The 16,176-nt window shown below is 37.2% G+C and overlaps 1 protein-coding gene across 1 annotated transcript in view; it reads right to left on the bottom strand.

Annotated features, from left to right (window-relative positions):
• The window catches only part of Unc80 (unc-80 homolog, NALCN channel complex subunit), a 188,038-nt gene that overhangs the window by 139,641 nt on the left and 32,221 nt on the right, over positions 1-16,176 (bottom strand). The window contains exons 11-18 of the mRNA XM_048808985.1: positions 15,535-15,751; positions 14,729-14,869; positions 13,437-13,705; positions 12,040-12,408; positions 7,911-8,057; positions 3,814-3,961; positions 2,263-2,411; positions 470-636 (exon numbers count right to left, since the gene is read on the bottom strand). Of these exons, the coding sequence (XP_048664942.1) occupies positions 470-636; positions 2,263-2,411; positions 3,814-3,961; positions 7,911-8,057; positions 12,040-12,408; positions 13,437-13,705; positions 14,729-14,869; positions 15,535-15,751 (1,607 nt within the window). The remainder of the gene's footprint in view (positions 1-469; positions 637-2,262; positions 2,412-3,813; positions 3,962-7,910; positions 8,058-12,039; positions 12,409-13,436; positions 13,706-14,728; positions 14,870-15,534; positions 15,752-16,176) is intronic.

The raw sequence follows: 16,176 nt of genomic DNA, 5'->3' as shown, positions 1-16,176 counted from the left end.
TTCTTTTAATCTTTGTAAATGGTATTTAGTATACAATAGGCATAAAACAAATGTACGTTTACTAGTAGGATAAACTACATACCGATACATAGCAATATGTCTTTTGCCACATTTAGAGTATCACTTACTGATATGGTGATAAAGTCTCAATAATCGCTTTTCCTTTCTAGCCATGTATAAAGGTCTAAAACATACATAGATATTTTACCATATAGTTAAAACTTATGAAGTGAAGTTCAAGTATATGAAAGTGTGGAAACAAGTGAACTCTAATTCTCATATAGGTGGCAATATATTTAATAGTAACTCATCCCTTTTCCAAGCCACAGCTCAACCACATCAGTGATAGAACTTATTACCACCCCTGCATTGAAGATCTGCCACATCCAGAGCATATGGACAGTACAACTGAAGACAATATTCTACTCACACAAGAAAACACCCTTATTCAGAGAAATCCAGTGCCAACCTTTTACTGCCTGCAGGCTTAGGTTCCTGTTCATTCTCTTCTACTTTTTTCCCTGGTGCTAACTTCTCAGCACTGTCAAGCAAAGCACTAAGAGCCACTCTCCTGAAGACATTACCATGAGCTTCTTTGATGAACTGGACCAGCTGACGGATGTCACAATATAATCCCTGTTTGAAAACAAGAAGAGAGTTTGGGGGAAAGAAAGACAGTGGTATGATTAGTTTTCATAGAAAGAGAGGGAGAAGGCAATTCCTTAGGTTTAGACAAGCACTGGAGTGATAAAGAAAGATAATTACCACTGTTGAAACTTACAGTATATTCCCTCAGCATTGCTCCTTTGGAACCTTACCAAGGACCTTGCCAGTCATTCTTAGCATGAAAAAGCATGGTTACTAAGCAAGATGCATATTCAGGAGGTTGGCTGTATTATTAGAAAGACATCAATTTATATTTTTAGTCATTGGATTTATAAGCTTTTTGTCTCTCAACTTTAAAGAGATCCAAAGAGATGCCTGCAAATAAAAGGTAGTCAGAATTTGTTTAGAGATTTCAGTCCCTGCTCTGCTTCTTTAAATTTTCTGATTATGACAAAATGTTTATGTTCTCTAGATACTTCTAACAAAGCCTGATTAACCAAAACATGGTAAATTTTGTTGGACACATTAATCAAATAATATGTATGTTGTAGCCACTTTGAGTGTGAACTTGACTCTGAATTCAATACTATTAGAACTCAAATTTTGAGTTTAATTAAAACTCAGATATTGATAAATCAACTTTTAAAAACATATACAAGATTTTTATTAAGATATTAAGCTTTGCACCACCACCAACATTTCCTACCTCTCTCTTCCTTCTTTAAAATGTAGTTACTGTATTCTTTGCTTTAGGAAAGTTCATGGGAAAGCAGGTTGCAGAGGTGTTTAAAAAAAATAACACACACACTTTGATAGCTTTTGCTTTTATAAACCTAACACTGGTGGAAAATTTATACCTGTGATTTTTAGGAATGTAGAAGGCAGGAACCTTGAGGATAATAGAAAGAGCATGTATCCTTGGGGCTTGTGGGTATCAGGGCCCTATGCCCTTCACTCTGCTCTTTAGTAGCTCCTTTATGGAAGGTGCAAGACCCCCGCAAAAACAAGAGTTCCAAACAACAGACAATAAACAAATCCAAGCATGCAGTGGAGAGCACCATATGAAATAATAGCTGTAGACTAATAATTGAGATCTGGGTAGCCTCCAGTATTTGACTGGCCCTGGGAGGAGTCAAATACTAACCTTTTATAGCCTGATTCTCCTCCTCTCTACACTACTAGTGGCTTAAGTGGTTTAATTAACACTCTCCTTTAGGGAGATCTAATGTGATCTAAAATATCACCGGGCTCAATTAAAGAAAACAAAACAAATTTCAGTAGCATGTTTGCATTAATTTTTAAAGTAAGTATGGTTTTAAGTAATGCTTGGTATATCATCTTTTAGATTTCATGAACCAATAAACTGTGCTCTTGCACCTTCTTTTGAAGGACTCAAAATACCTTGCAACAATTTCACCAGACACTACAACCTTTGAGATGAACAATGAAAATATGTCAATCTGCAAATGAGATAATAAGGTAAGGAGGAACAAGGAGAAGCAAGCATGGATAAGGCCCCACTGTGATTTACTGGGAACATTCAAGGAAATGATATCTCAGCATTAAGACTTCAACATCTCTTCCTCATGGCCACGATGTGAGCAATTTTCTCAGAGCAGAGGCTGACAGCTCCGTGGGGAGAGGAGAGCTTCTCACCAGATTCTCAGGACTGTGCAGTTCGTGTGTGGTGGAGGCACAGCGGGTGATGAGGGATTTAAACATGGCACTGACGATAATGCCTTCCACGTTTTGGGCGGAGGATTTGTTGTCCACTGTGGTGAAGTTATTTCCAAACCCAGCCTTGTCTGGAAGGCAAAGGCACAAGTTAAAGGCAATATTTCCATGAAGCTCTGCAAAATTGAGAGGGGCAAGGAAATACTCAGCACCCAGGAAATAGAGAAGGGCTACACAAAATCCAGGCACTAAGCCTTCAAGCTACTTCTGGTTCAATAATCTCTATGCAAACTTGGAAATAAAAGAATCAGAACCTCCTTTACATTCACTTCTATGACATGTACAACTGCATTTGTGAAGCATTTTGATTGATTTCTTAAAAAGTGGTTGCTTATTTAAAACTGACTCAAAACCTAAAGCCCACAACTGATCCCCTTTCCTTTGCTGTGTTCCTTTATAGAACACCAGGAATAGTCTGTTATCAGAACTGTTTTCAGCCAAGCATATTACAAGTTTGAAAAACAATGAAGTGAGGATTGTAGTTGAGATCTTTATGTCTTTTAATGTGATAATAAAATAATAAAGTCTGGGATACAACCAGGAAAAGTACTTCTAAATCCATCAAATGTCTTCATTCTAAATTAACCAACAATCATTTATATATGATATAAGCAATTGTAGCCTATATTAAGGTATTATTTCTTCCCAGACTTTAACCAAAATGTGTGTTTTACTTAACTCAGGCATCATGCATAACTTTCAGTTCACTGGTGCATTTGTATTCAAATGGTAGTGGAGATATTCAGTTTATTATGAGTGCAACTGGAATTCATTGATTTTGCCCTTTAACTTAGGTCTCTATATTGAAGTTTTCTTAAAATCATGAAGCTATAAAATAGGTTGTAGGTCTATGTATGGATCCATTTGCTTGGTTTTTAAAAAGTAAGTCTATATGTATGTGTATATGTGTATGTCAAAGTTGCGTTATTATTGTGTTTACTATGACCATGTTTTTGGTTTTTTTATTTTTCCTGTTTTATTGTGTGAAAAAAAATTGCCAAGCACTGTGTCTGACACATAATAGGTATTCATTTCATATTTATTGAACTAGCACATATGTTCCCTGTCTCTTGATTGCTGCCTCAGTTGCTATAAAAGAGCAGGTCATCTGAGACCAGGAGTATGAAGAGAGGTAGGATAAAGATGGCTAAGGTGAGGATGCCAAATGCTTTAGCAAATTCCTGCTCACTGAGGTGAGTTATCCTCTGAGGACAAAATCTGTCATCAAAGATTATATGCAAGCTTCTCTTGTTTATATATTCTTACACACACACACACACACACACACACACAAACAAACACATACACACACATACACAAACAAACACATACACACACACAAACACACACACACACATGCACATGTACCTTTTTTCTCTTAATCTTATTCCCACAAATTTAGTGTGCCCCTGAAACACTACCTGCTTCATCTTGCAGCGATTTCTCCTAGAACTCAGGTACAGCTTTACTTACTGTCAGTGACCGGCTCCATACAAAATCCTAGCAAAGCATGCAAGAAGTCCACTACATTATTTAGAGAGTCCTTGTTCACATAGTCCCTCATGGTTTGTCGGAATTGCATCTTATCTAGCTTGTATAGCTTAGTGAGGCAGTGCTGGGCCTGCAATGAAGGAAGAGAAGTGAAAAAGTCACAAGTACCAGCTTAAGCTACAGATGTCGTTAACCTGAGACAGAAGCCTTCAGAAGGCAAAGACTTCCATCCATCCCTACTTTCTGGTGCCAGCCAATCCTACCAGCTCCTCCTGTCTGAATAAGAAGTAGGCAGAGACAGACTGGGCAGTGCAAGGGGAAAAACCCAAAGCCAAAGTCTAATGCTGATCCCAGGGGGAGTTCAGTATTTACACTAAGATCAAGGCTTTAAGATCTTAATGAAAATAACTCAATGTGTAAAATTTAGGTAAGTGATAGAATTAATAATGCACACTTAGAAAAACTCAAAGTCTTTATGCAATGGGAAGAAGCATGCCACTGCCATGTCCAACACATTGAAATTAAGTAGATTTAATACAGGAAGTGAGGCAAGAGGAGTAGGAAGTGAGTGTCCGGTGTGTTCCTACATGGCCCGGAGGAAAAAAAATTCTTGAAACACTAACAGGTGAAAAACAAAATCCAATTTGTTTATTTATATGTCTGCATTTGAATGTGAAAATATGGTATTTCAATAGAAGTTGACCTCATAGATGGGAAAACAAGTGACAACTGACTAGGTCCTGCTATTCACAATAGCTGTGTGTTTCTTATGGTCCAGCAAATAATTTTGCCACCTGGCAAAGGAAAAGGGAACAATTCTCAGCATTAAAACCAAAGAAGACACAATCATTAACTGTTGAAGGTCAGCAGACAGAATGATCTGATATTGCCTGGAAGCATTAGGGGTTAAAAAGAAAACTCCTATCCAAAAGAAAAAACCTATTTATGAGGAGCTTTGCTACTTAAAAAGCATTTCTTGCAATGTAAGTGCATCAAATTTGACTTTTGCTCCACCTTTATGATTCACCAAGTATCTCTTTATTACAGTTGAGACACAAAGAAGTCAAGGACTTTATCTATGTTGAAACTACAAATTCTACAGCAGATTCAAAACTGGAAGTCAGGGTCATCGTACCTCCTAGTAGTTATTTCTCCCGTGATACAGTACTGTCATTAAGAGTGATGTTTTTGAGGAAATATATTTAGATACCACCCACTGCCAAAAAGGATTTAAGATGATTGGTAATAGAAATCAAATTAGTATGTTGAAGAAGACTTCATCTGAACAAAAGAGATACGAGAATGTCCACAGCAATGGAATGAAATGGGAAAATGGCAGAAATCTTTAGGATGAGGGGAAAGAGCTAAGCATCTAGAAAGAAAGGGCAGCTGGGGGAGGACTGCCTTAATTGAGGATGGAGGATTTTACACAATCCGGTATAGGAATGGAAGTTAGATTAGGGAGGCAATTACTGAGAATCAGAATGGTGGGTTCTTTGTGGTAACCCAGAAGGAAATTTAAATCACATTACCATTTTGACAAATCAAGATTCAGGGAAAGATACTTAAAAATTTTGAGAGGAAACAACAGAGTATAAAAGAATGAAACTTGGATTTAGCTACAGACTTCTTGGTATGACCTTGTTATAATCGCTCCATCTGTATCCTAGTCAGATGGTTTGGTATTTTTTTTTTCATCCTCTCTTTACACTGTCCTAGAAGATTTGAAATTAGGTCTTTTTATTCCCAGAGAGTTTATTAGTTGCCAGATCTCAAATAGGCTCATTTATTTTTAGTTTATTTTATTTATATAAAATACATGCTACTTGTTCTAAAATGAAGTTTACAAAACACTTAGGTAAAATGTTCTTCATGAAGAATTTAATTATCATTCCTTTAAGAATTTGAGAAGCTCTTCATTATATTAATTACAAAGTGCTTTTAAAAAATCCTAGATTGTAAAATCCTAAAGTTCAAGTGTTCCCCATTCTCTACAAAACACACCCAAAAGGCATAATTTCAAATCTACAATTTGGTGGCCCTTAGACTATCTATATGGTCTTCCTGAGTTCAGTGGGAAGTTTAAGCAAGAATAAGATTCCCAAGCCTTAAATATTTTGATTGTGAATGAACAGACTAAATTTCTTCAAATGATGTAAAACTGATAGAGAATGAATTCCTTTCAATAACTTGGGACTATCAGCTAATGATCAAATTAATAATCTAAAAGGTATCAAGGAATCATGTGATGGAATTGCTAGGCACTTCAGTAAATAACATTACAATAGTCTTCTGTTTTTACAAAAGAAAAATAACTCACAATACAAAGAGAAAAAAAAACTATAGAGTATCTAACCTGAGAAAAAGTGAAAGTATTCTTAACTTTTTAAAAGTTAGGTAACTTCTCAGTAAGGACTTATTGCTTTGGGGGGAAAAGTAACAGCTGGAATTCCAATGGTAGAGAAATTCAGAAATATCTAACTTCTTGATCCACATATTTCCCAGGGAAATTTTCTCAAATTTTGTATCTTTTGGACAATGTGTTTACTGAACATGGGTAAGCACATATGATCTCTATAATGAGTAAAGCATAAATCTACAAAATAATGGAAGAATTGCCCCATAAATCAAGTTGAAAAGCCAGATAGGGAACAGTCTGAATGCCTCATAGAAGCATTCAATACCTGGAGAGAGAAAAGCATGGCAGACAAGAAGTAACAAAGCTTCTTTTCTGATTCAGTTAGTCCTGCTTTCTGTTAATCCAGAGAGACAGGACACAGTTGTCCAAGGCAGTTTATATTAGAGAATGACACTTAGTATGTTTTAGCATTTAATTTCATGAAATTGGTCTTAGCATGAGAAGTAATGTGGTTTATTTAACCCTGAAGGGTTTTACTCATGCTGTGATAGAATTAAAAATCAAAGAATCACATAAGTATGTGCAAAGATGGAGGCAATATAAGCTTTCTAATGGCTTACTAGTTATTGTTTTAAATTTTTTTCTCACTTTAACCTCAAAAATCCAGATCTTGGTCAAGATGTTCACATTTCAAATTAATTATCTTGGTTGTTACTTCCCATATACACATTAAACTAAAATAACACAGCATAACAGAATATTTTTTTTTAAAAAAATGGATAAATAGATAGGTGATAGAAGATACATTAAGCAAGAATTCAGCATGCCAATACTATGTGAACACCTCATGACAAAACCTAACGCCAAGGAACACTGGTCCAGCATTAGATTTTGACATTATCCTAAAACTCTGCCAAGATATGCCAAAGGGTTTTCTGGACTCAGATTTGCATCCAATCTTTTTTTTCTTTCTTTTTTGTGAAAAGAATATTTTCTTAGAATTTCAATTCACATGTGAGGCAACTGCCCCAGCTCAGGCTTGCTGTGAAGATGGATCATTGGTCAAGTCAGAATGAACAAGGCACAATCAGGAGAGCTCACTGAAAATGAGCTGTAATGTTCCATTACGGAATTACACATGGCAAGCCCAAGGGCAGAGTTTCAAGTTTCACACAGTTCAAAGGGAAATGATCTCAAATATGTAGAAGTCGAGGTTCATTTTGAAGCAAAGCAGCCAGAAAACAACTGGCTACTTTTACAGTCCTGTTTTGTCCCAATAAGGGCCATTTTCCATATCTAAATAAGAACAACAAACTGAGTCTCAACTTTGACCCCTTTCTCTAATATGAAATATGCTTTTATAGTAGCCAGACAGATGATTGAAAATCATTTGTCGCAGGTCATCAGAAGCTTGCTAAATGTATTCATCTGTGCAAAGTTCTTCCAAACTGAAATTCACACATTCCAATCATCTTGCACCAATTGGTTTGTTGGTCTGCTCTAGGTAGGAGGCAGAAGTGTTTTCCCAATTAAACTTTCCTAAGCCAGTTTTAGTTGTTGAGATATCTTGTTGGATTTCTCCCATCCCAAGATACCATTAAAATGCCCTATAAAATACAATATTTTTCAGGGAACACTGACCCTCATTGTCAAAGGACTCATTCCTCAACTGGAGGGAGGGAAGAGGGAGAGGAAATGGAATCTACTTTAATTCTCTTACATTCTCTCGGAATACCTGGTGTCTCAGACGATCTCCGGAGATCCCTCGGTGTCCTTCTCCGCAACCATAGGCACATCCCAAAGACTTCACTATTTTGATGAGCATGGTGAGAGCAAGCCTATGGTTGCTTACAGGTGTACTTTCATCCTGGTACCCATGATCAAGAAACAAAAAGAAGTCTACTTACTTTGCCACTGAACCACTATTGCTACGAAGATTCTATTTTACAATTAAATAAAGTCTGTACGTTTTACAATAAGCACCTGCAATTTGAGAAATAGAATTGTTCAGGGTTTAACAAACAAACTCACTTTTCTAAAATCTATTTCATGAATTAAAAGAAAATAATTTATGCATTTTGAATAGCCTCTGGTGCTAGAACATGAACACAGACCTTTTTCTTGGAAGATATCCTTCATACCCTTGACAGCCTATTGGAACGGCTACCGGGGTGGCAGGTGGGGATCATCAGCAATGAAGGCCAATGAATTTCCTTAGAAACTACCCTCATGAGCAGTCTTCTGATAATACCACCAGGTAAGGATTACTGCTGAATTTCTTCAACTGGTCAAAGTCTAGAACTTGGCAATTTCTGCTATTTTTGAAGGATTTTTTCCAATTGTTTCACTATATTATAATTCACATGCATAAGAAAAGCAAGAATATGCAGAACTTTATAAGCATTCAGATTTATTCTCCCCTTGAGGGTCAATTGGGAGCCCTCCTGAGATGAATAATGAAAATCATTTTCATCCACTTTTTTGTCTCTTTAATCCTTACTGTGAGTGGAGAACATGATGTCCAAAAAAGGAACTTCCTTGAATCATTTCCAAAGAAGCATAAGGACGCTGTTGCTAAGGGATGATGCTGAGCCCAGTGTGGGGGAGTCATTACCTTTGGGAAGCAGCAACCTGCCTCTATCATCCTAGCTACATTTAGAGTAAGCACATTCATTGAGGACTTGGGATTCCAGCTCCTGGTCCTTAATCGCGTGTAACATTAGATAAGTTAACTAATCCCTTTTTTGTTTCCTCACCTGTGAATTAAGCACCCTAATAACTGCCCTTCCTACTTCACAGGTTTGCTGTGTAAAGCAAATGATATAATGGTGACCACTGCTCAACAACATAAGGGATTTTCATGTTAGTTACATGAACAGGTTGACAGATAAACTTTTGGGCTACACATAGAAAGAATACTCCAATGGAGGTAGGGTGTAAAAGAAAGGGCTAGGGATTTATACAGAAATTATTATCTGCCTTGATGTGATAGTGTAGATACTCTCCCCCCCCCCATGCTATGTAGTTGGCCCTCCTTTTCTTATCCATAAACTTATCCATAAACTCATGTAGTGAATGCAGTGCTGGACCCCAGAATTTCTCCCGTCAGGAATAAAACATTCATTCTCTGAGTTGTTGGAAGTGTTGATGGCTGAAAATCCTCAGCTGACTGCCTCTGCTGGAGAGCTGCCTCCACCAAGCAACCAACTTTACAGTATTTTCCAGGAGACAGACTACATCCAATGACAGGTCAGTGGCAGAAGAGTGGTAAAGGCACTCCTTGCTTCACCTAAGAACTGCTTTGAAGAGTCATCTCAGCTCCAGATATATTTACAATTAAGATGTCATTTTTAGTTTGGATGAAATCTTCCCTGCAAGATTTGATAATTGTATAACTTTGGGCAAACTACTCAGTGTCCTACAAAATAGCAATAATATAATAATCTCATAAGTCAAAAAAGTAAAAATATGTAATGTCCATAATAATAGCAAAACAAATGTTAACTATTATTTCTAGGTCTAGGACACTGCTATTGTATGAGGCACCTTTATGCAAATTAGAAACACGCCTCTCTTGGTGGATGAGTTGGAAATAGCCAAGCCTCTGGGTGGATGCAGTGCTTGGATGTGAAGCTCTGTGAGCAGAGCTTGTACTGGATTTCATTCCTCACCAGTTCCCACAGTCAAGATTTTTTGGACAATATGTGGACAACAGAGTCATATAGTAGTGTCTCAGAAAAGATCACCCCAAGCAAGGGCTTATTTGGAAGATTGGTTTACATATATTTTTAAATTATTATATGTCCCTTTAAAAATTCTCTAACCCCGAAAACCCTTTGTAAGGATGGATTTAGTTTTTTATTCTTTAGACCTTCAGGTGTCCTTGGGATTTAAGTTTCTTTCATAGAGGATATTCAGAAAGATGTATCAAACTACAGGCAGAAACCAGAGTACTAAATAATATTTCAACTTCTCAGTATAAGCTAGTGGCCAAAATGGAAATAGAAATTAGATCTTCCTTTCTGTCTTAATCAATTTCCCATGTTTCTGATATTAGTGGGGCTGAAAAATTAGATAAACTTTCTGATTCCACTGAAAAGAAAAGATGTTTTTAGGGAAGAACAGACCTTTATGAATCATAAACACAAGCCACTTGACCTAGCATCACATTTTATTTTATAAATTCTTTGTCCTAAAAAGAATATCATTTTGAAAACTAACTACAAAACAATTGAATCTTGGTTGCTCTTTTAGAGACCACATTATCTCTTTTTAAAATCATCCATACTGATCAAAAGTGATAATTTTGGTCAAAATAACATTTATAGCACCAAGCTATAGTATCTAAAATAATATCTAGATATACTCTATGATTAAGGCAGAAGAAGAAAATCCTAAAGATAAGGCTAAGGAATCCAAGAATATTGAAGCAGGAATATTTGGATCAGAATATTGGGAAGATAAATCATGAATATTGGGAAGATAAAAGTAAGCCATGAAATAAAGAAACACAGATGATAAATGTGCATTAATTATGTAGTAGGTGGGAGTAGAAAGAAAGAAGAAATTTTTATAATTTCTGCAATCCTCATTTGGATGTAAAAAATTAACACCCTATGGATAAAAATGGACAATTTATAGTTCATATTATGTCTGTAGATGTTAAAACTCTATATAGTATAATCTTTCACTTGTAAACACTTGACATGATATGCGATTCTTACCTGTTAGAGATTCAAATCTCTTGTTGGTTTCAATTTCTGAACAGCACATTCCAGCTACAACCTCAAATCAGTGTGAGTTATGTGAATTTAAGCTGTGGTAATTTGTATTTGAAACTCAAGAAGGAAAAAATGAATTCTTGCTGTTAAATGCAGAGTTCATAGCGAGGTTTTGCCAAGGCAGAGGGAAAGAAATTCAGGAACAATCAATAATAGGAAGGCAAAACCCTCTGGGAGGTGACACACTGAGACACAAGGGAACTGAGGCTAGAATAGTTGTTGCCATGCCAAACCAATATCAAATAAATCAACCAACTAATCAAGCACCATTCTTCTCTTGCTTTCCCCTTAACTATGGCTAAAGTTGTCTGCCAAAAATATGTTATATAAATACTTTATTTAGAAAGTCCACACTGCTTCTTATGGACTGGGTATTTGTGTCCTCCTGGAATCTGTATATTGAAATCTTAAACTCTAATCTGATTATATTTGCAGATGGGCCCTTGGGAATTAATTAAAATTAAATAAGGTCAGACACTGGGACCTGGGTCCAAAGCGATTAGGCTGTCTTCCTGCACATGCACAAAGTGGAGGCTGTGTGAGCACACAGCAATGGTGGTCACCTACAAGTCAAGCAAAAGGCCTCACATTAAACCCACCCAGCTGGCAACTTGACCTTGGACTTCCCAACCTTTAGAACTGTGAGGAGTAAATTTCTGTTGACTAGGCCATACAAACTATAGTATTTTCTTATTGCAGCATGAGTGGACTAAGATACTACTCAATTTATACCACGAACGTCTCAAGAAAGAGGCTATCCATCCTTAGTGGCCCACTGAGAATTATGGAAATGGAATGCATCTGAGGTGTTCTATTGCAGAAATAACCTAACCAGAAAATTCATTCTAACAAAGCATAAATGACGGACGATATGTGTGGATTCAGAACACTGTTCAATCTGTTTCTACTCATGCCTGCTAAAAACCTAATTAAGATATTTCTACATTCAGTACTTTCTTACTCTAGTGATTAGTTGCTGCTCTGAGTCAATAAATTGCTAGCAAGCCAGCATTGGGAAGAAATTCAGAGCAATATTTCATGAGGACACAGAAGGTGGTTCAGTCATACCTTCTCTTGATTCTTATCATTCTTCTCATAAGGGCCTCCTCCACCTCCTCCACCTCCTCCTCCATCACCTCCTCCACCTCCTCCATCACCACCTCCTCCTTCTTCTCCTCCACCATCTCCAGCTCCACTAATGGAAGGGCCCCCAAATCCACAGGTAGAACTTCCAGATACTCCTTTGAACTGGAAAGTTCCTTCACTTGGTCTCTTTTCCACAGTCTCATTTTCCTTGTTTTCACTCTTCTTTCTGTTCTTTTCTACACATGGTACTACACCAAGTTGAAGCAAGCATTCCACAATGTTTAGTGCCACATCACAGATGCGAGAGCTGATATCATGGTTAAGGACAAGATAAACAGCCTTCAGAACCACCTGCAGAGGACAAAGATAAACAGGACAATTAAGTTACCTCTTCCTAAATAGATTTAGTTATTCTGTTTAACTAGTTATTCTTCTTCTGTGCTATGTGCATAAATCAGACAATTTTCAGATTTTCTTATCTAAGCTGCATGGGGACCTTGTATACGTGCTTAATATAGACTTTATATCACCCAGAGAATTAAAATCATGTATTTTCTCAGTTAAGTCTCTCCAAACTTCCCATGATATGTACAGTTAATGGGGATATTGAAGCATAGTGAATTAATGGGACACTAATTACTCAAGTGGAAACTTGTATAACTGATATTTAAAATCAGGGTGTTTCAATTCTTTTCACTTTCCACAAATAATGAATAAAGAAGAATAACATATTTATGCTCATAATAAAGCAATACTTGCTTATTCACAATTGTATCATTATTTACCCTTCAACTTCAAATGTATAATATTTGCATTTTTAAATTATGCCCCTTTATTGATTTTAATATTTTAAATTATTTGCTAGGCCAGGTTCCCTAATGTGCAATAATAATGTTTGTGAAACATAATTATAAAATATAGCAACCCTTTCATTTGCTAATAACTATACTCAAGGAAAGCATTCTTCAGAATGCAAGTCTAAATAGTTTAAGGACTTCCATTCATTTTTTATGACTATGAGGTTTGTAGTCTTGTTGCTTATATAACCAAATGAAATAAATGAGCTTCTTACTCTTTTTCTGGGAAAAAAAGAGGTTTAGAAAACACACAAATATATATTTATGTTTAGGATTCACTAAGTTTTTAGAATTATAAACATATTCTTAGATCAGATCAAATATAATGTAATGCCTAGGGAAAAACAAAAGGTTCATCTATGATGGTTGACACATTTAAGAATTTTTTTATGTGGGTAGTTTTTTCATTTTAAGATTCAATACTTCTAAGAATCTCTATGCCCTTTTACCCAATCTTGTGAATATTGGATTTAAAGAATCAATATCTTTCTGGCCTTCATAAGAAAACTTCTTGTTCCTTACGGAAAGATCAAGCATGCCATTCTTGTGGACAAAGTTGTTGGTCCCATCGATATGCTCTGTGTCCTCCAGGTAGCTGTAATTGATGCAGGAGTCTGTGAGGCTGCGAGGCAGGTTAGCACAGGCCAGAGGTTCGTGAGGCATCTCTGGGATAGGCACTTGGTTGCAGAGCTTCCTCATATGCTCGTTGAAAAAGTCTGCGTAGCCTACGTTGAATGATGCCAATGTGGTATTGAAGGTTGCTACTGTGATAGTGGAGATCTGGGATCGCACTAATGATACAAAAGAAACATCTTAGTTTTCCTCATATTCACCTGCTACATCAGTTAGATAGTTATGCTATTATTTAAATTATGACCATGATCAGGGCTGTAGCTTTTGTAGATATATGACTTACAGTCTCAAATCTATCCTGAACTCCCATGGAACTCCTGAAGCTGTAAGTCCAAGTAATATTGATGGAGGCTATAGAAAAACTAAATTGCAACTGGCTTCCTTTAGCTGAAGCTAGGATTTACCTTTTGTTAATGCTGACTTAGTTCACTTGATCGTAACAGGTAGATTTTACACACTGTTAGATGACAAACCATATTAACAAAAACTAGTTTAACTGAACTATTTTCCCATAAGTTATGGAAGTTAAATATCTTATTTTGATCTGGTGTATTACAAAAAAAAAAAAAAACAAGATGGAATTTTTCTTCTCTGGTTAAAGTAATAGAATGTAAATTTATAACGAAGAATAGATACTTGAAGTACAGTTCAAAGAAAAGAGGGATTAAATTTGTGTTCCTATGAGAGCATAAGAATAAGAACAAGAATAAATTATTCTGTTAAGAGTAAAGAAAAAGAGCCTGCCTTAGATTCCATCCAGAAACACATTCAATTTGTGTAAAGCCCATAAATCACTTCTCTGAAAGAGAATCTGTGTGAAAAGACATTAGTGGCCCTGGAAGGCAATGACTTTCTTCCCACGGAAGGTGTAATCCTTCCGAAGCATGTCACAGAGGAAACTAAAGCACTAAATGCTTTGCAAGATGCCCTTTAGCCCTATGGGTCTGTGATCTTTTGAGATGAGTGGCTCATCTTTGCTCTTCCTCTAAAGGTCTGGTGGTCTCAGTCTAGTCAAACGGCTCTTCACTAAGAATGACTAAACATTAAATTACCAAGTGATAACACAAGAATGGAAGTTTTCAAAGAACATAAGTAAGTGGAGTACAATGAAAATGGAACCTGCGGTAAGCAGAGAGACTAAGAAACCTAAACTCCTGCCCCCAGCCCTGCCTGGGACCTACCTTCCTTGACTGTGTTTTCTCCGTGGCTGTTGGAGGGGTCAGGCAGGTCGCTCACCAGAGTGTGGTGGGAGTGGGAGTGCCTGGCGCTCAGGCTCTCCATCTCAGTAGCTGCATCTGAACTGCCCCGCCGCGTCAGCTTCCCTGAAGTGGACAAGAGCATCACAAGGGTTTTTTAAAATCTGAAAAGTTCTCTGCTGAGATTTTTGTCTTTCCTACAGACAGCAGTGAGAGTGAGGGGGTATTAGGAATAGCAGAAGGCCCAGCCAAAATAGCAAGAATTGAACTTGCCTGGGGTATAGTCAAGGTCAATATGATTGATGGAACTGCCTGTGATAAGGTCAGCCCCAATCTAAGCCAAATGTCAGAAACCATCTGTTGTGGACCTGCTAACTGTCAGCTCCTGGTTTTAAGCTGGCTGTCTTAATATGCCATCCCAAACAGAAAAAATTTTTTCCTTTGCTTCACTTATTCCTTTATTAAATAACAGAGTTAAATAAAGGTCTGTCTTTAGATTAACCAATGAAAGTTAAGGCACAGAACCCTCTAGGGCCATGTTTCTGAATCTAAGAAATAGGACCTTTAACCTGGCTAATTACACAGAATTCTTACGTAATTACTTATTTGCATTTGTTTGGCTGTGAAAATACAGCATTATTTCAGTTACTGGGGAACCTTCAGTTAGGACCAAATTTCTTGGCTGAATTAATTGTCCAAGAAAGACCCAGACTTTCCAGGGAGCCACAGGTCAAGATTCCTAAATAGGTCACTCAAGCTCTGCCCTACTTCAAAAGGTCTTTTGTGATCACCTAAAATGGTGGTTGGCCAGCCTCCTTTTTCGATGCCTCGCCTGTCTTCTCCAAGCCCAGAGAAACTTCCAAAGGAGAATGTGCTACGAGTGGGGGACACATCCAGGTGGTCCTCATGAAGCAGGAATGGCACACCCATTCTTCGGGGCCTCCTCTTCCCGGTGTGGTGGAATGGAATGGAGCCTTTCCTCTCTCGGTCTTCTTTACGGCTCTTGAACTGCAATGGTAAGATATGAATAGTCAGGCACAGGGCAAAGGAAAGGTTGTAGTTTACTTCTCAAAGGGCTCCATATCCTTGAGTAGTAAAACACAAGCATAGGGAATCCAGGAAGTCATTGGATGTCATCCAACAGAAACGGGTGAAATTTCCCTAATTTGTTAAAAGAGAAAAAGAAACTAAGCAAAGGGCCACACATTTCACAGGTCTTTCTGATTGGTGGATTAGAGGAGTGTTCTCAAAGTCTGATCCCTGGACCAGCAGCATCAGCATCATGTGGGAACTTTCTTGAAAGGCACTTTCTCCAATGCATCCCCAGACGTATTGCATCAGAAACTCAAAAGGTGAGGTCTAGCAATGTGTTTCAACATGCCTCATAAGTGATTCTAATGTACACTAAAATTTGAGAATCACTGGATTAGAAT

This window comes from Marmota marmota, unplaced genomic scaffold, assembly GCF_001458135.2.
Source record: "Marmota marmota marmota unplaced genomic scaffold, marMar, whole genome shotgun sequence".
In the NCBI taxonomy this organism is placed as follows: Eukaryota; Metazoa; Chordata; class Mammalia; order Rodentia; family Sciuridae; genus Marmota; species Marmota marmota.
Note: the sequence above shows the minus strand (reverse complement) of the source record. Positions and strands in the feature narration are given on the sequence as shown.